Below are 19,218 nucleotides of genomic sequence, written 5' to 3'. Positions count from 1 at the left end.
GAGCTTTAGAGAAGCAGAAATCAACAGTAAAGAGGTAGTAGCCCAGAGTGTCAAAGAAACCTGACAGTAAGTGTTGACTGCTAAAATTGTATCTAATCCAGCAGAAGTAAATGAAGCAAACTCAGGAGGCGTCTCAAAATTTTGATCCCTGTCAACCATCACTTATCAAACAGGCAAGTACTATGTGCATTACCTACACATTACTAACCCTTACTTGATTTATTTCCTACATACATCAAATATGACCCAGCTTTTGTACAACAAGTATAGCTTTGACATCAAGCCATTTATTGATTTGTATGTATTTTATTCATTTCAAAATTAAATCAGACAATTGCTGTCCTTCATGCTTCAGATTCATATTTAACCGTCAAGCAGCACACTCTCATTTTTTGTTTTCTGCTTTTAATTATTACTGTACAGGTTTCCCACACCCAGTGAAACCTAAATATGTCTAGAATATTTAATTAGCTGGTAATAAGAATAATTTATGTAAAATATAAATGAAATATATGTCAGTGTGTGGGAACTTTAGTAATTTTTGTAATATATAGTGCTTGGCTCGGATAATATTTCATTTTTATTTCATTATCACATGGGAGTTCAGTAACTGTTTTAACTCTTGCATGTGCAAAGATGCATGTCTGGTCGTGTAGTGCAAGTGTTTTATATACCGCTGCATGTCTGAAAGTGAAGCTGCAATGCTGCTGTGTGGAAAATAATCCAATCAGAGTGTGGGAAAGCGTAATCCTGTCTAATCCCACCACAGCCATGAAGAACAGAGATCAGTCCAGACACAGAAACAGCAGCACAAACAAACATCCTCTCCTTCAGAAATGTTTTTTTTCACAATTACACAATGTTTCCTCAGCTGTGAATCTGCAACAAATGACAATAAAGGTTAAGCTGGAGTGCCACAGTAGAGAAAAGTGTTATTATCAAATTAAATGCACCAGTCACACGTTGACATCCAAGAGGAGATCAGTTGATTTACTCTCACATGGCCAGACAGGTGCAAGAACAGTTGCACAGGTCACCTGTTACTTTTTTGAGGATGTCATTGATGGGGTGGCAAACACAATCGTGCATTTATTATAGAGATTAACTGATAATCTGTTTTAACAATATGTTTTTTTTCAGTATTAATCATTATCTACATACTTATAGCTCTGTGGAAATTAATTGATCGTCTCATGTGGGTAATTGCTATACAGTTCAAGTATAAATCTCCTTTTGAAAACCCTTTGTCAGTTTATTTTGCCTATTGTAAATATTGTTGCTAGTGCTGATATAAAAATGAAAAAGCTGTTTTTTTTAGTTTTAAAGTTAAAGTAAAACATTAAATACATATCAATTATAGGATCCAGAAACAATTAATCAGTATCAGATATAAAAAAATAAAAAAAATCTGTAATTTATTCTCAAAGATTTTAAATATGAGTTTTGTATTTCTAAACTCTCCATGTTCAATTTTACAACAGAACCACCAGAAATTTTGCTCTTTGAATTTAGAGTTTTTGTAGGATATTTGTCTAGTGTGTGTGTGTGTGTGTGTGTGTAGTGTATTTGTGTGTGGGGTTGCTAGGTGCTTCAGTCTCATTTGTTCACAGCATGAAGAAGAGTTTCCCAGAGGGTTTCCCTAAGGGATTTCAGCAGGTGTGTGTTGTGTTCTTGTAAAATTGTTACACGTTACATGGTCTGTGGTACAGGAGAGAGTTGCATTGAAAAGGTGGCTCATTACAGTTCATGCTTGCTGTAGAGTCTATTTTCTAAGGTTTGCTACAAATGAAGATGGCAAACTGGCCCCAGATCCCCAGTGTACTTCTACACTCATAACCCCACCCACTCATGTTTCAGTCCAACAGCTGCCACCTGGCTGTTTCTACGGCAACTGAGCAGCCCACCTTCAGCAAGCACACCTGAGAGAAAGAGAGCAGGGGAGACAAGATACTACAGACGCTGCCAGGTAGTTTAATTTGTTTTATATATTTAAAGAAATTTTCTGAATATATATTATTTTATATAAATTATGCTGTTAAGTTTACATAATCCGTTATGTTTTAGTGTACACAGGCAGTGGCCTTAAATATTTTAAATCTAATTTGCATATTTTGTTTTCTTAAAAAAAAAAGTTTTAGAAAAAGTCTATTTAATGCAAAATAAATATTTGTTATTACATTTCTGTACTAAAAGTTTAAGATCTTTAATGAAAAAATATTTATCTTCAATTTATCTTTTTAAAAGTTTAAGATATAAAATATGTAATCATAGTTTTTTTGTATAGTTTGGATTTGAAATTTAAATTAAATTTAGTTGATTTGTAAATTGTAGGTAATATAATATATTTTTGAAAACAATATATATATATATATATATATATATATATATATGGAGATTTATTTAGAAAGTATGATTGTGTAAAATATATAATTTTGGTATTTTTTATGTTGTTGGATACACTCATTCGTTCTCTGATCTTCTTATCATATTTAAAATTCAATTCAGTTAAACTAACCATTTTCCCCATTAAATGAATGTAACGTTGCAATGTTTTAGTTATTATATGTTTTAAGGTACAACATTGTTTTCTGTGTGTGTGTGTCTTCTAGGATGGGGTACGATCTAGAACGTTTTGTAGGCTATGTGAACGAAGGTCTGCTGTGCTGTGTGTGTCGGGACGTGTTAGAAGATCCGTTGCAGGCTCCGTGTGAACATGCCTTCTGCAGCTCCTGTATTCATGGATGGCTCATCCACCATAACAACTGTCCAGAGGACCGCTTGCCTTTAGACATCACACATCTACGCCCGCTATTCAGGTAACTGAGGTGTATTAAGAATCTGTATTTGCGCAAAATCACTTAAGATAATTTTATCGTTAATGGCATTCATTTTATTGACTCATCAATACATGTGTATTGTGTGTCACAGATACATGAGGAATGATTTAGCAAAGCTGCAGGTGAGGTGTGTGTTTCGGCCACAAGGTTGTGAGGTCATATGTGCTCTGGAGTCTCTTCATCGGCATGAGGAACAGTGTGATTACGCTTTGCTGAACTGCAGTAATGCAGGTACAAATATATAAGCATATATATATATATATATATATATATATATATATATATATATATATATATATATATATCTTGGTACCCAAACTTTTTTTTTGGCAGGGAACAGGTGTCTTATACACAGCAGCTACAGTATCATTCATACATATACAATGCAAGCGCTGTAACAGCAGATGAATGAGTGTATAGGCACAGCATCTAGCATTAAATGATCACATCTTTAATTGTTAATGAGAGACCCCCTCAGGTAGCCAATCAGGTGAAACCTTACTTCAGGGTTAAAACAATGGATCTGTTCAGTCAGCCAACTAACAGAAGCAGATTCTTGGACATAATACATATGCGTTAGTATTAATAAGCTGAATGCAACATTCCCTAACCCTGGAAATCTTTGTTTGTATATATAAATATGCAGGTGATGAGTACTTATGTTATCGTTGTGGTAGGTGTTCTACGTTTTGTGTGTTGTGCAACTGCTGTGTGACTTTTCCTTCAACAATAAACCTTCTACTTGCTGTGCCAATATTTTCACTGGCTGTTCAAATAGTATTAAAAAAAAAGTTCATTCATTCATTCATAATTTTACATTTTGATTTATATTTTTAAATGTAGTTTTAATAACAATTAATAGTCATTTAATAATAATTGTAATTATTATTTTTAAAAAAATATTTAGTGAGAATGTATCAAATTGATCAAAATGACAAAATAATTTATAATTTTACAACACATTTCTGTTTCATTTAGCAGCACAACTGTTTTCAACATTGAAATTAATAAATGTTTCTTGAGCACTGAATCAGAATCTTAGAATGATTTCTGAATGCCATCACAGGAACAGATTAGAAATATATTAAAATAAAACATTACAATATTTCTTTTTGATCAAATAATCTAAACCCAAACTTAATTATATACACACACACACACACACACACACACACACACACACACACACACACACACACACATATATATATATATATATATATATATATATATATATATATATATATATATATATATATATATATATATATAAATGAATTTAAATGATATATTTAGGTTAATTTTAAATGTATAGTGTTCACATTTATTTAATATTATATATATATATATATATATATATATATATATATATATATTTTTTTTTTTTTAAACAAACAAATGTTAAGTTTACTTCCTAAAAAGAACTGGCAATAATAGCTGGACTTGAAATAGTTATTAGTTATACAATAAACTCGAAGAAATGCATTAATACTGTCGGCTTAAAGTGTTAGCATATATTACATATAAACATATTACTGATTGATTGTACTTTTCCACCCATTCTTACTGATGCTGCCAAGACTATCAAAAATCATTCTTGCATTTTCAACAAATCCTCATCTAAATCATTTTACCTAGGGCTGTCAACACTGCCTTTTAAGATGCTTTTTTTCTGATCTTTGTGCATGAACATTTGCTGTGTTCCAGGGTTTCCTCTATTTTAGTTGTTTAATGTTGAGTTTTCTTTGTGGTGGCATTCAGGCTGCCCGGTTCAGGTGTCGAGACGCTCTCTGGAAGCTCATCTGTGTGTGTGTGAATACAGCAGTAGAGTCTGTGCAAGCGGCTGTGGATACACAATCATAAACACAGAGGAGGCCCAACATAACTGTGTGTCGGAATTACGAGCCGAGCTGGACATGCTCAGGTAAAAAGATCTGCTCAAGTCATACGGACTTGAAACCATGTAAATGGTTTTAAGCCTGAAAAATGCCTGTGGGTGTTTGTTATAGGGCAGAATTAAACTGCAAAGTTGAAGAGGTGAAGCATGAAATGGAATCTCGCTTGGATTCCCAAAGACGACACATGGTGCAGAAGGAGAGTCTGCTGAGGATTGAAGTGGACGAACTGAAGGTATGGTACTTTTCAAATCAACAGGCTTTGTCTGTCCTTGTGCAGAAAGTTACAAACAGGTGTGTGTGTGTGTGTGTGTGTGTGTGTGTGCGCAGGGCCAGCTGTCCCGCGTCATGTCAGATGTCCGTGTTCTGCTGGGTGCAGAGAGAGCGCGCAGACAAGAGCTGGAGAGGGCGGAGCTTGAGAAGGCAGAGCTTCTTGAACTTTTAAAAAAGGAGGGGCTCAGACCAGCCACGCCCTCTGAAGCAGCACCGCCCCCTGCTGAGGTGCAGAGAAAGCACAGCTCAAGAAGCCTAGCTTTGGACTGCATCAAAAGGAAGAATAGAGAGGTGACAGTCATCTGAGGACACTACAGAACAGTAAGGAAGAGGGAATGTCACATTATGCGAATAGAAAACCACTACCTGGAACTAATCATTTGAATGAAGTCCCATTATTGTTGTTACTCTGGGTAAACTGAATAATTGATATGAGGAGATTGGCTATGTTCTTTGATTTAAGCAAATTGTGTAGTAAAAAGGGCCTTTTTACAAATTTTGTATGTTTTTAGAGGCTCATTTTTCCATTTGAAAGATCCACAGAGATGCATTCTGCTATATCCATTGATATTAAAAGAGTTTTTGACAAGGTACATTGTGTATTTCTACATAAAAATACACTCAAACATATACTCTCAAGAATTTAATCTTATTTAACATTTAAAAAATTACAAACATGACAATGATATACACAATGATATCAGCCGATGGTTGAAACGGATACAGCAGATCCACATCCTGATTGGTCCTTCAGAGCCTGACGGCCGAGTCTGCTTTGCTCAAGGCAGTGTTTAGCGAGTGAATGAGCGGACGTGTCAGCCCCGTCTGCCTCCGCTCCCACCACTGTTGAATTTTCCTTGACCACGTCCACTAACTCCACCACCACTCAGCCAGGATAGGCCCGTCCCTCTGCCTCTGGAGGCTCTGTCCCGAGGAGCCAGTCGGTAAGCACCTGAAGAGTTCGGACAGAGGGATCAGGAACTGTTTGACACAGATGCAGGGTGAGCTAAAGACCTTTTTAAAAACTGAGTTCATTAGAGAGGTCATTTTTTGCCTTTAATGTTGAGAAAAATGTCATCACTGAGGGACACATCCAGCAGGTGGCACAATCACCTAATGTTTTACTTTACATAAATATTTATAATATATCAGATTTATAATATATCAGTTTAAAAAAAGTTTAAAATAAGGATTGACCATTATGATTTTTTTTATGGTGATGCCTAAAGATATGGTATTATCATTATTATTGTTACATAAAAAAAATACAATTACTACAATATATATAAAATTAACATCCCACATATTTTTATATTTATATAAATAATTGTATATACACCACTTGAGTTTAAGACATGGTGGCCGTGTATATATATATATATATATGTATGTTGTTTTAGGTGGGTAGTTACCTAAAACAAACAAACTATTTTAATGTGTCATGGATTCTATCAGCCACATAAAGAAGTATGGACTATATATGTGCTAAGTCAAACATATATGTGTAGCAGCAAGCAGAACACTCTTCGGTGCTGGTGGAGTGAAGAAGCGGGTGTGACTCTGGAAGCCCCTCCCTCTAGTTCCTCCATTAAACAAGCCTCTAGTCGGTGGCTTGGCTCCTCCTCCTTTTGGTGGGCGTTTGGGCGGGGCTAGGCCTGTGGGCTGACCCATGTCCTTGAATTCTGCAGCAAGGAAATCATCTACATGCATGGAAGGAGGCCGACTGGTGTTCTGCTTGCGCTGACGGAAAATGTCATGCGATTGAGAGAGCTGGCCAAACGCACCTCGCCCCAGACCCCAAGGGGCTGCCATGAAATGAGCTCGTTTCGCAGGCTCCACTGCTATATACATTCAAGGTCAAGTAATAATCTCTGACTAGAATGGTGCACAAATACATTTATTGTTCCTGCAAACAGGCGTCTCAGTGTGTCAAAATCCTTCTCCATCTAATCTGACTGGGTAGATAACCTTTTTTTATATATTTATTTTACTTAGTTTATTTCAAGAAATAATTTTTTTACCATTTTAGTAAACTACAAAATCCCGGTCACACACATAATTGCTCTCCGTGTCTATACTAGAGCCCGGCATGAACTTCAAATATAGAAAAATGTTTGGAGCATAAATGTTTGTTAAATTTAATTTTTTTTTTTTTTCTTTTTTTTTGATCAATTTTGATGTTTGATCAATTTAGCCTTCTCAAATCATCACGACTTTCCTATAGTAAAATCTAAAGATATAAAACAGTTCAAGCATATCACAATGTTAGTTTAAATGTTTAACCTATATATATTTCCACTATTAGATGCATATCTAATCGTTTTCGTGGAGAGCTAAAGCATGCCTTACAGGACATGGTGGCATCGTCGTTTTTGCTCATAAAGGTAATAGTATACATCATTCAGAAACGACTTTTATTTGTGTGCACTCATATCAACAAAACATTGCTTTTATAAAATAAGGGATACATAGGCCTACAGGATGCGCTTTCTGCAATTTCAGCCAGGAGCGCTTCACAATGATGAACCGAAACTCAGCGAATACTTGCCTCACAGACTTTCTAAATATATATATAGATCTTAAAATTACTACAAATTCAAATTAAAAACTCTTTTAACAGATTTCATTAAATAGTTAATATGCATTTCTCTCTTAAGGCACGTCCAATGAGGAGATGGCAGGTCAGGATCGTCATCATCGCAACGACTCAGAAAAACTCAAATTTATTAATAAATAATTCAAATATCTCATTATTTCCTGCCTGACACATACATGGTAGTTAATTACCTTTGCTGGTAATTTTCGGCACTATTTAGCCTATTGCATGCATTTTTTTGCACTGCACATGAACAGTTGACTCACTGTTTGCTGTGGTTATCAATTCCAAAACTCTTCCAAAATGCATCTTTTCCCGAAGCATTGGGAACTTTTAGTAACTCCCTACACCCAACTTCTCCCTGATGCTCTGCATGGTCAACTGTCCCCTGTATGCTTATGTGTGCGTATGTGTTGCTTATTGCATAGGTGACGTAGCCTATAATATTTATAATATAATCAATAACAATATTATATACAGTAGCCTGTGTGTGCTCTGCGCATATATGGGCACAATAAAATGAGATTAGCTAAAAGAGCTCGAGTCTGATCTGTAAAAAATCAGGACTGGAGACGTCTAGTCGTCTAGTCTGTATCAGTACACATTTTAAAAAATGCTAAAATGCTGTAATGTGTGCTGTCACAAATATTCTTTCCAGTCAATTATGTTGTAATAACAAAATGTTATTTCATTATAACGACATCCTTTTCTCGTTAAAATGACATTTTCTAGTCTTTTTTTTTCTCTCGTAATGACAATGTAATAAAAACTACATGTTTCTGCATTATAGAAAATATTGTTACATTATGAGAGTGAGGCGATTGTCCGCACTGCTGGTGTCGCCACAGTCCTGAGATAAATGAGGATCTGCACGCTGCTGATGTTACTGCAGGAGGGCTAACAGAAATAGCCTACACTGTTTTAAATGTATTTTAATGCTATTGTTTTTATTATAGCAGCATGTAGAATTAATCTCCAATCGTTTTTCAATATAATGCTATCCAATGATTGCACTTAGACCCGGAGGATATGACTCGTTTAAGATGATCAGATCAAACCAGTTATTTTTGAATAATTGACTCTGGGCTTAGAACATTTATTGTAATGACTTTGCTTTAACACCAAGCAATACAATTCTTGTCATTTAATTTTCTACTTAAAAAGAGAAATGACAAACGGTTTAATTCATATTATTATTATTATTTCATTTTGTTTGGGAACTGAAGAAAAGAAAAGAAAATTAAGCTTGATTTTTCATATTTTATGTTTGTGGGTAAAAAAAAAAAAGGGGGAGAGATCATGCTTTAATTTTTGCTTGCTTCACACGTAACAATGTATAATATCTTCAATAAAGGGAAAAACATGTTTTTATGACTTACATTGTTATAACGAGAAAAAAAAAAAATGTAATGAAAAAAAATGTTTCAATGACATAAATATCTCTTTATTATGAGAAAATGCCATTTTAATGAGATTATTGTCATTTTACCGACATATCTAGTTACTGCAAAAATTTTTCGTTTTTTTAACTAGAAGAAGGTGTCATTTAAATGACATCTCGCTATGATGAGAAAATATGTGGAAAAAATTATGTGTGGCAGCAATCCACCACTGCACATATGTGTGTGTTCATGTGTATAAATATAAATGTATAATTGTTTTTGATATCTTATGAAAACAAATCCACAAGCTATGAACAAATTGTCCTTAATGTGATGAATGTGTCTTACTGTTGCATTTCCTTCTGCAGCTGCTCCAGCAATGTCCTCATAACCAGAGTCGCAGCGGGCACAGCAAGATCACAGAGCTGTATGCACACACGGCAGAGCATGGAGAGTAGCGGCGGACAGCTGCTGACACACACACCTCAGCACTTCCTGTAATACTTGAGTATGTGCATGTAAGTGCACACTCCACAACTTTCGTGTGTTCATCGCAACCCGACGTCTTGCAAGGACAGTGTCTGAGATAGAAAGAGGGAGATGGAAAGAGTAAATTATATCAGCTATTTTCTATGAATAATTTCGGTTAATTAGCAAGGAGTAATGGCAGAGGATCCCCAAATCCAGGTGTGAAAAATTTGTTGCATCTTTCCCAAAAAGACTCATGGCTGTATTAGATCAAAAAGTGAAAAGTGACGTGACATTCAGCAGAGTATGGTGACCCATACTCAGAATTTGTGTTCTGCATTTAACCCATCCAAAGTGCACACACACAGCAGTGAACACACACACACACACACTGTGAACACACACCCGGAGCAGTGGGCAGCCATTTATGCTGCGGTGCCCGGGGAGCAGTTAGGGGTTCAGTGCCTTGCTCAAAGGCACCGAAGTCGTGGTATTGAAGGTGGAGAGAGAACTGTACATGCACTCCCCCCACCTACAATTTCCTGCCGGCCCGAGACTCAAACTCACAACCTTTCGATTGCGAGGCAGACTCTCTAACCATTAGGCCACGACTTCCACAAAAGGGTGCTTCTACTAAATTACTGAGCAAAGTGTCTGAATACTTAGGACCATGTAATATTTCAGTTTTTCTTTTTTAATAAATGTGCAAAAATGTGTTTTTCTGTCAATATGGGGTGCTGTGTGTACATTAATAAAGAAAAAAAATTAACTTAAATGAGGAATTTAAGAGGCACCGAAATCCGCGTTCTTATTCGGTTCGGTGCATACCGGTTCCATAGGTACCGGTGCCATATTGGTTTCGGTACCCAAGGACACACAACCTAATTTTTTATTGGTAATAATCAACAGTTTTTAGCAGGTCTAATATAGCTAGGTCTGGCTATATACAGATGCATTGTGGGGAAAAGATGGAATTATAAAATGGATTGTGTAAATTTGCATTTTTGAAGTAACAATTTCAAGTGTCTGAACTGAAGAGAGGTTTCATTTGCTTCTGTGTATAGGCTTTGTACTGGAGAGGTCCTGAAAGCACCAAAGGCAAGTCTCAATCCTTGGCATTTGAGCATATGAGCATTTTGTTTTATAGCTAAAAGTAAGAGATCAAAGTGTGTCCTTATTCTTGTTGAAACTTGAACCATTAGTGCCTTAATGTCTTGATCAATACCTAACACAAAAGGCATACATGTTGAAACTTATCCTCTGTAATCTTAAACCCTCTAAAATGTGGTTATGTGGTTGATAATCTCACCTGTTTTATAAAGGTCAATAAGCTTAGGAATGCCACTGATATCAAAATGCTATCTTTCAAGTGGCTCCAACCACCATCCAGCTCTGAAAAACACATTTAATCATAGGAGGTCAGATGTGAAAGCACTTACATTAACAAAAATTATAAAATGGCTTTTGAGGCCTTGGAAAAAAAGGCTTCTTAATAGATCATAGGACTGGTGGTTTCGCTGAGATTTAAGTGTTTGGTGAGCTGCAAAGAATAGAAGGCTAACCTTGAAGCTTGACATTGTTTTCATCAGCTTTGCAAACATCATCTGGACATCACCTGACGTCTGAATCACCAGCAGTACAAGCATACAGGCATCATTATATGTAACAGACTTCCTTGCTTTTCCTTTCCTGTAAGAGAGAGTGAGAGGAAGTACACATGAGAATGAGAGAGAGAACAAATCATTTAAGAAGATATAGTACATTTAAATGAAAAAGACTATGGAGTGCCCCAAGGTTCTATATTTGGCCAATTTGCATTTATTTACATCCTATCTACATGGGGTCTAGAAACAATTATACTATATTTTATTATATTATATTTTTATCTGCCATTAGATTGTCTAAATATACTGTCTATACTGTCTGACAGACATTTTTAAGACCCTGTTTATGTACAACAGGTGTATTAGCATATTCTCACCCTTGGCCCTCTTTGGCATGGAACTCTACCAGGTTGACCAGACAGCTGAGGTTATTATCCAAGCTAAAAGCATCTGTGACAGCATTTAGGCCTGTGCTGCTAATGCTAATGAGATACAGACTATGAAGGGTTGCCAAAACATCTGGATTATCGCCATCTTCAAGCTCTGCCCTGTTCAGCTCAGCAACACCCTGTAGTGCATGTAGAGTCTGCATAAACCACACCAAAAAGCCATTGTCCATTGAACCCTCTCCACTGGCAGCAGTATCTTCACCCTCACCCTCTGAAAGGGGCATCAGCGGTGCCAAGTGAGAGGGTGGAGTCAGGTGAGCAAGGGGTGTCAGGAGACGAAGCGTGGTGATTTTGTGTTGGCTAAGGAGGAAGAGAAGGCCCTGCTTAGACTGTGACAGGAAACGCATCAGTTCTCTGACAGCCTGCAGGACTCCGATGTTGGCACATGTAGCTGGATACGACAGGACAACAGCCAAGGATTCCAGAAGGTGACAAGCATGCATGTATCTGTGAAACAATTAATAAAATGCAGTAATTAAAGAGAAGCTAAATATTTGAACAAAAAGGGTAAATAATATAGTTGAGTCCCCCACACTGACAACTGATAATTAAAAATAATTAAAAATTATTATATTTAAACTAAATATTAATTAATATTGATAATTAATAGAAACAAATAATCAAGGCATCAGTTTTGTAGCCATATGGTCCTGACCTGTACAATGTTGGATAGGGATCATCGTGTTCTGGTGGCCAAGTGATCCGGGCACTGGTGGGAAAGCTTTCCCAGGAGGCTGTACCATACAGTCAGGTGCTGTCTCCAGCAGGTGGAGCACTTCCTCCAGGAGACCTTGCAGCCTTTCCAGGTCACATTCTGACAAAGAGGCAGATTCCAGCAAAGTATCAATGTCCATTGGGCTTTCCCGCTCTAACTCCTGGGTTTCCCTCTCTCTCATTACCTTCCCTCTCAGTGCTTTCTCTTTCTCTCTCACTACCCTCTCGCTCACCAACCTCCCCCACTGTGGGATGGCATTCAGCCCAAATGCTGGCTGTCCTCTGCAGGTCAGTCCCAAACCTCGTAAAAATGCCTTATGTAAAATGGCTGCACCTGCCGTTGCGACAGGCAGAGTCTGGTCCTGAACAAATCCAGCAGATGCTGGTACCCACTCTTTCCATCATTGTCATGGTGATGGTCTCTGAGCAGGACCTCAATTTCCTGTGGTTCACTAATGATACTGTCGAGGGAGCGCAGCACGTTGACTTTCAGAGTGGATGAAACATGTTCTGCAAACAGCAAACTTAGGAGGCTGACAACGATCCCTTTCTCCAGCAGATTCTGCACAGCCTGGGCACCACAATCGGCCAAGGCAGAGGCCAGTTTGGTTCCAGCTTTGAGCTGGCCCAAGTTCAACTCTAAGGGCTGTGCCAGGGCAAAGTCCAAATTAAGAGCTTCACAGCTCCAATCGACCAGCTGCTTCAACTTCTCGCTAAGCCCATGAGGGTCCTTAATAGAAAGGAAGTTCATCTCTTTAAGTAGAAAGAGGGAACTCCTCTAAGGCAGTTACCCAGCCTGCCCCTCGCTCTACCCCCTGCCCCTCTCCCCAGGCCTCCAGCAGTTCTGAGAGTTTAGCTGCAGACTCCGACCACACTGAGCTTGAGTCCTGGAAGTCTACTATTTTAAGGTGTTTTAGCTCCGCCTCATAGTGTGTGATGTGCAGAGGTGTGAAGTACTGGAGGGGTCGGGGTTCACACTCATATGGATCATGCTGAACGGTCGGTAGTGATGCAAGATCCTCGGGTGTATAGTCCAGGTCAAAGGCAAGCAGCTTGAAAGCCCCACTCTCCAAATCTTCCTCGTCACTGGATATCTGCTCATACCCATCATCACATGCATATAAAAACAGAACACTTCACACACAGAAAACAGAACATCTAAGATACCGTTACTGGCTCAGCAAATCTAGCAAGTTCAGTCTTGACCTCAAACTCTGTTGAAATGTTTAATTAAGTTGGGCGTCTTAGCTAATCAGTATAAACAAGACTAGATTGGTTCTTTTGAATGTCACTGAATTATGCAGAAAAATTGATTTTCTCTTTTCATTAATTAATAATAATAAATAATGCTAAATAATAAATAGTTGAGTCCACATTTTAAAACTATAATTATTTAAACCTGGAAATATTGTGAAAAAGAAATAAGACTCTCTGAAAATTAAAATTTTTAATTTCTCTAAAATTATTATACTAATAATATTTGAATATATGTTTTTTTATATTAAATAAGAAGAACTCCTGCTCACTCCCATATATAACTTAATATTTTCCACATAGACATACATTGACCAGGTGCAGGTAGTGTCTTCTCGTTATCATCGTCTGGAGGTGGTGGTCCTGGTGGGGTCCGTGGACCTCTGGGTTGTGGTCTGGGTGGCCTGCCATTATACTGTTCTTCATTCTCCCACTCTGCAATAGACTGACACACTCGAATTTAATGTTTCACATAACAACATAACATTATATATTTGTGTATATAATGTTTAGCTGACCAGGTTTAATGCCCCTCTTGGATCCCAGCGGCTGCTGTTGGGGCAGCGGGGGAGGAGGAGGTGGCGGAGAGTCCTGCTCGTGGCTGTGGGGGCGCTCGGCTGTGTACCATCCGCGCAGGACCAAACCATCTGCGTTTATCTTTAATAACACAAAGAAAAAATGAAAATTAGGACATGGCCTGAGACTCTAGAAGAGATTAGCAAAAAACTCACTCAGTCCAAAACAAATGAAGGGGATTTGTTTACAAGTCACGTGAGTGCAGGAGCTAACAGCTTAATTCACTGCAGATGCATGTGCAAATACATTGTGGATTTGGGAAAATGGTTTTCAACTATTCATAGAGCTGAGGAAAGCTGCTGTCAGCAGTTTTGGAGAAACCACAAACATTTTGGTGCACATGTGTGAGCTTTAAAAAGAAATATGATGCTGGGCTGAAACAAAGGGGTCTCTTACCTTCCCATAAGGCATGAAGATGATTGATTTGTTCTCATCGTACTCGAGGCTAGTGTGAAACAAACACCAACATCAGTGATTTAAACATTTAAAAGACTACATGCATCTATTCAGCTATAGATTTGTGAGACAGTGTACTGTATTTCTAGTTGAGCCTGTCCAACACAGGTGTGCATGCGTTGTGTGCATGCATGTGTGTGTGTGTGTATGTTTGAGTTTATTTAGTACCTGCCCAGCCTGTCAAACACCGCGGCGTTGGGTTTGGACACATTGTTGTAGAACAGGTCCAACTGGAATGCGTGAGGGGCCGTTTCCCTGAAGATACATAGGAAGGGGCATTGTAACCGTCAAAACTCAAACCTGAAACCCCTATTTGCCATCAGCAGCACCCACTTTTGATCCAAACAAACTTCCTGTTAAATCAGTTAGCCTGCGGGAATCATTTTAAATATCCTTCTTTTTCAGTTATTACATATTCAACATGATCCTTTTAAAAGGTTAGAATTAAAAATAGTTTTATATGGTCTGTCCTATAAAAACAAACTTCCCTTTTCTCTCATTGTTCTCTGAACAGGTATGGAGACAAGAAGGATGAGGGATGAGATCATGGGAAAAGCGGAGAGTGGTCAGAGAATAGGGGGTGTGGTGGATCTGCTTTTAAAGAAGGAACAAAAGCGACCACAGAAACCTTTCCCAATTTCCTCAAATGTCCTCCAGCCACTTCACTTCTGAGGATGGCACAGTATTACTCATGTCCTATTGTGCCCTAAAGTAGCACTGGAATAGTTTGTACACATTGTAAACATGGTAGAAGTGCTGTTAACGGTCATAAAATATATATGAGACTTAAGGATACGCAAAATGACATTTTTTCCAGACTGTTTAATCAGTGGGTAGTCTGAATGTTGTATATACACTACAGTTTGAAAAGTTTTTTGTTTGAAAGAAATTAATACTTTTACTCCACAAGGATGCATTAAATTGTTTAAAAGTGACAGTGAAGACATTAATAATGTTATTTAACTCAAAATAATTCTGTTCATCAAAGAATTCTGAAAACACCATGTCAGCATAAAAAATATCCTTTCGGTAAGTTGTCTCTAAATTCATCATGTTGGCACTAAAAAATGTAAAGTTCTAGAAATAAAAAGCCGCTTTCTCTAAATCAATAGATGGCTGTTGGATGACCAGTAGGGCTGAAACGATTAGTCGACAATAAAAAACTGTCGTTTGATTTTTTTTTAACCTAATTTAGAGCCTGCAATAATGTGGTTTGACCAGTGTGGCGCTGTAGCGAAGACTGTAATTCAGCCCTTCTCGATGCAATTCAAGAGAAGAAGAGATACAGCTCTCAGCACTGTTCAGAGAAACGCACCTGAGCCAAACCGAATGGCCGTTTGGATCAGGCGGCAAGGAAGTCGACCGGAAGTTGAAGTCGGCTGCGTGCTGCCATCTTGTAGCAGAACTTCACTTGCGTTAGCATTCCCATTGACTCCCATTCATTTTGGCGTCACTTTGACAGCGAATAACTTTGCATCTGAGGCGTTTAAAGACTCCGTTTGTCAATTATTTATTTCTAAAGATACACGACAATGTATAAAGGGCTCCATTACCTTCTATGTTACATTATGGCCCCGTAGAAACAGTTTTTTGTAAAAAATAGGCTAACGATTGCATCATAACCACTCGACTCTCTGTCGCATTACCGTACAGACAGGTGGAGAAGCTCGCAGGCAATTAACTTAATATGGCGTACTGGCGTTACATTTTAAAATACTATACAAAATAATTAATCAGAATACTCGCTCCTGCTCACTCACGACAAAGAACTCCCCGCTCAAGCTCGCCGTCTCTGCAAGATTAACGATGGCAGTTTGCACACACAGCCACTAGAAGATTTACATCTGTCTGACAGTTTGCTGACGTCGTCAAGCTTCGTTTGAGTCTGCGCGTCAGAAACGGAAGTGCTAAAAAAACGCTAAAAATGGGCTTCAATTGTCTCAGTTGAGTTCCAATGGGGTCGCTGTGTCCATTTCTTTTACTGTCTATGGTTTGGATATGAAAATATATGACGCGCGTTTTCCTCTCAATAACGAAATAAGCAACAATAACAACAACAAAACAATCACAGCAGTGTGAAAGCAGCAGTTAAAAATGCATCTTATTACACCGATGGGGATGTTTGCACGAGCTCAGTAAAGCATTCACGTCACGTCTATAGTATTTTATGCAATACCTTAAATCAAGCAGCTTTACGGTATTAAACATTATCATTAATATTTGATTAAAGTGATAGTTTAGTTTGCAGAGAGCAAAGCTTAATCTAGCTCAGGACTGTTTTGATTATCATAACCCAGTAAGGAGAGATTACCCTACCAGTCAAAAGTTTTGGAATGGTAACGTTAAGATTTTTAAGTTTTTTTTTTTTAACAAGACTTCTCTTCTGCTCACCAAGCCTGCATTTATTTTATCCAAAATGTGCAATATCTTTACAATGTAAAATAACTGCTTTCTATTTGAATACATTTTAAAATGCAATTTATTCTTGTGATCAAATCCAATTTTTCTTTAGGGTCACATGATCCTTCAAAAATCATTCTAATATGCTGATTTGCTGCTCAAGAAACATTTATTATTATTATAATTATTATTATTATCATTATCAATATTTAAAACAGTTGAGTAAATTTTCTTTCAGGATTCTTTGATGAATATAAAGATCCAGAGATCAGAATTTATCTGAAATAAAAAAGCTTATGTAGAATTATACGCAATACAATTCAAGGCTTGGAGTCTATATCATTTTTTTGGGTGGGGGGGGGGGGTTATTGTAGAAATTAATACTTCTATTTAGCAAGGATGCTTTAAATTGACAAAGACATTTATAATGTTACAAAAGATTACTATTTCAGATAAATGCTGATCTTCCGAACTCTCTATTCATCAAAGAAACATGAAAAAAATTATATTCAGCTTTTTTCAACATAATAATAATAATAATAGTAATAATTATAATAATAATATTAATAATAATAATAAATGTTTTTTGGAGCAGCAATTCAGTATATTAGAAAGATTTCTGAAGGATCATGTGTCTGGAGTCATGATGCTAATAATTCAGACTTGAAATCACAGGAATAAATTACATTTTAAAATATATTCAAATAAAGAATTGTTATTTTAAATAGTAAGAAATCTTTCAAAATGTTACTGTTTTTGCTGTACTTTGGACCAAATACATGCAGGCTTGATGAGCAGAAGATACTTCTTTTAAAAACAATGTTACTGTTCAAAAATGTTTGATTAGTAGTGTGTATTGTGAATAAAATTGTTTATCCAAAAATAAAACATCTAATCACTTAATTTTCGATTTCCCAGGAACACATGATAGGTAAAAATTGATAGCCTGAATGCACTGTAAGTCGCTTTGGATAAAAGCGTCAGCTAAATGCATACATTTAATTTAATTAATTTAATTTAAATTTAATTCAATTTAACTTTATTTTGTTTCTTATCCATATTATAAACTTACGAAAGGAGATGTTACGCAGAATGAGGTGTCATTCAGTTAATTTTGATATCGTAATTAAATGATAAATAAGAAGGTTTCTCTACCATCTCATTTTGTGTGTCAAATATATTTATTTGTGTAAATTTATTGTATAATAATTGTAATTACATAATATTATTTCCCAAAGCTGAAGTGATTAGACTATCTTTTATATTAGTTTATATTAGTATTTTAACTAATTGCAAGAGCTGAATAATCGTTCAAATAATCGATAATCGATTATCAAAATCAGCCCTAAACCAGTGAACCATCGTAACCCAAGAATGGTCATATAATGTAGACGGGACATAACAATAAGAAGTGCCTATGTAGAGGGATACAGTAGTAGTGGTGTGATTCTTTAGAGACCATCTGATTTCTCGCTGTACCTTTAGATAAGACACTGAGTGTGTGTGGAGTGTTTTCTCACCCAAATGCTCTGCTGTCAGGCAAGTTGCTGTGTGCTTTGATGCCAGGGTGAATGACTCGCACTTCTGTGATCAAGACACCGCAAGGAAACCGCAAGACATCCAATTTGTCAACTTGTAAGAAGACAGACACAGAAAAATGTTATGAAGAATACTTATCAAATCAAGGATAAATGTTATCACAGACAGACTGATACAAGGGACAGATTTCTCATACACACACCCTGACTGAGCAGTCAACCAGAAACACAGTCTGGCTTATTCATCTGTTAAAGTCTTGGAATTAAGATTCTTATGGTTAAAGGTATTTGGAAAACTCAAAAGCATTCTCTGAAGTTCTCACTGAACCTAAAAATGGTTGAACGGTGTATATAGTCCTTTCCTTAACAGACTGTTATAGGGCAACAGGCCTGTCTAACTCGTTTCTACAGAGCTGTTGGAATACACCTGTGGGGTGGCAGATCACTGCAACAATACAAAAGCACTCATCAACCACATACATACACACACACCCTAACAAGACAAATTCCAGGACTAGAGATCTGATTCCAGCCTTCACTAATAGGATACCATGTAAAACACTGGAACGTGGAGAAATGAATGTAGTAAATGAAGAGATTCTCAAATAAAAGAAAATAATAATAAAAAAATCCAATTCACAGTTCTCTCTCAACCTAAGATCCTAGTACAAAAAAATAAAAATAAAGATTTTTATGCCTTGTGGTACTCTTTATTTTCAACTAATTAAATGATTTATTTGTTAGCAATCTGAAAAAAAGACACCTTATTTTCCTGC

The 19,218-nt window shown here is 36.9% G+C and overlaps 1 protein-coding gene and 1 pseudogene across 2 annotated transcripts; one reads left to right on the top strand and one right to left on the bottom strand.

Moving 5' to 3' along the window:
* The first annotated feature begins 35 nt into the window (after positions 1–35).
* Positions 36–5,635, top strand: LOC113059835 (RING finger protein 151). Of its 2 annotated transcripts, none has more exons than XM_026228460.1 (7): positions 36–173; positions 1,858–1,966; positions 2,610–2,816; positions 2,929–3,068; positions 4,599–4,761; positions 4,847–4,967; positions 5,063–5,635. In XM_026228460.1, the coding sequence occupies exons 3-7, from the start codon at positions 2,611–2,613 to the stop codon at positions 5,309–5,311; spliced, it is 879 nt and encodes a 292-aa protein (XP_026084245.1). In that variant the 5' UTR covers positions 36–173; positions 1,858–1,966; position 2,610; the 3' UTR covers positions 5,312–5,635. The 2 variants fall into 2 exon arrangements, with proteins under 2 accessions (XP_026084245.1, XP_026084246.1); XM_026228461.1 differs by lacking the exon at positions 36–173 and adding an exon at positions 190–1,656.
* A 185-nt stretch (positions 5,636–5,820) lies between these two features.
* Positions 5,821–19,218, bottom strand: part of LOC113059481 (protein virilizer homolog) — a 21,852-nt pseudogene continuing 8,454 nt past the window's right edge.

Source organism: Carassius auratus, chromosome 41, assembly GCF_003368295.1.
Source record: "Carassius auratus strain Wakin chromosome 41, ASM336829v1, whole genome shotgun sequence".
NCBI lineage: Eukaryota > Metazoa > Chordata > Actinopteri > Cypriniformes > Cyprinidae > Carassius > Carassius auratus.
The sequence above is the reverse complement of the archived record's forward strand: the minus strand, read 5'-3'. Positions and strand labels throughout refer to the sequence as shown.

Coding starts and splice junctions, on each gene's coding strand:
- LOC113059835 (XM_026228460.1), top strand. CDS start 2,611: ATGGGGTACGATCTAGAACGTTTTGTAGGCTATGTGAACGAAGGTCTG. Junction 3,069..4,598: donor GCTGAACTGCAGTAATGCAG/GTACAAATATAT, acceptor GGTGGCATTCAG/GCTGCCCGGTTCAGGTGTCG. Junction 4,968..5,062: donor TTGAAGTGGACGAACTGAAG/GTATGGTACTTT, acceptor GTGTGTGCGCAG/GGCCAGCTGTCCCGCGTCAT.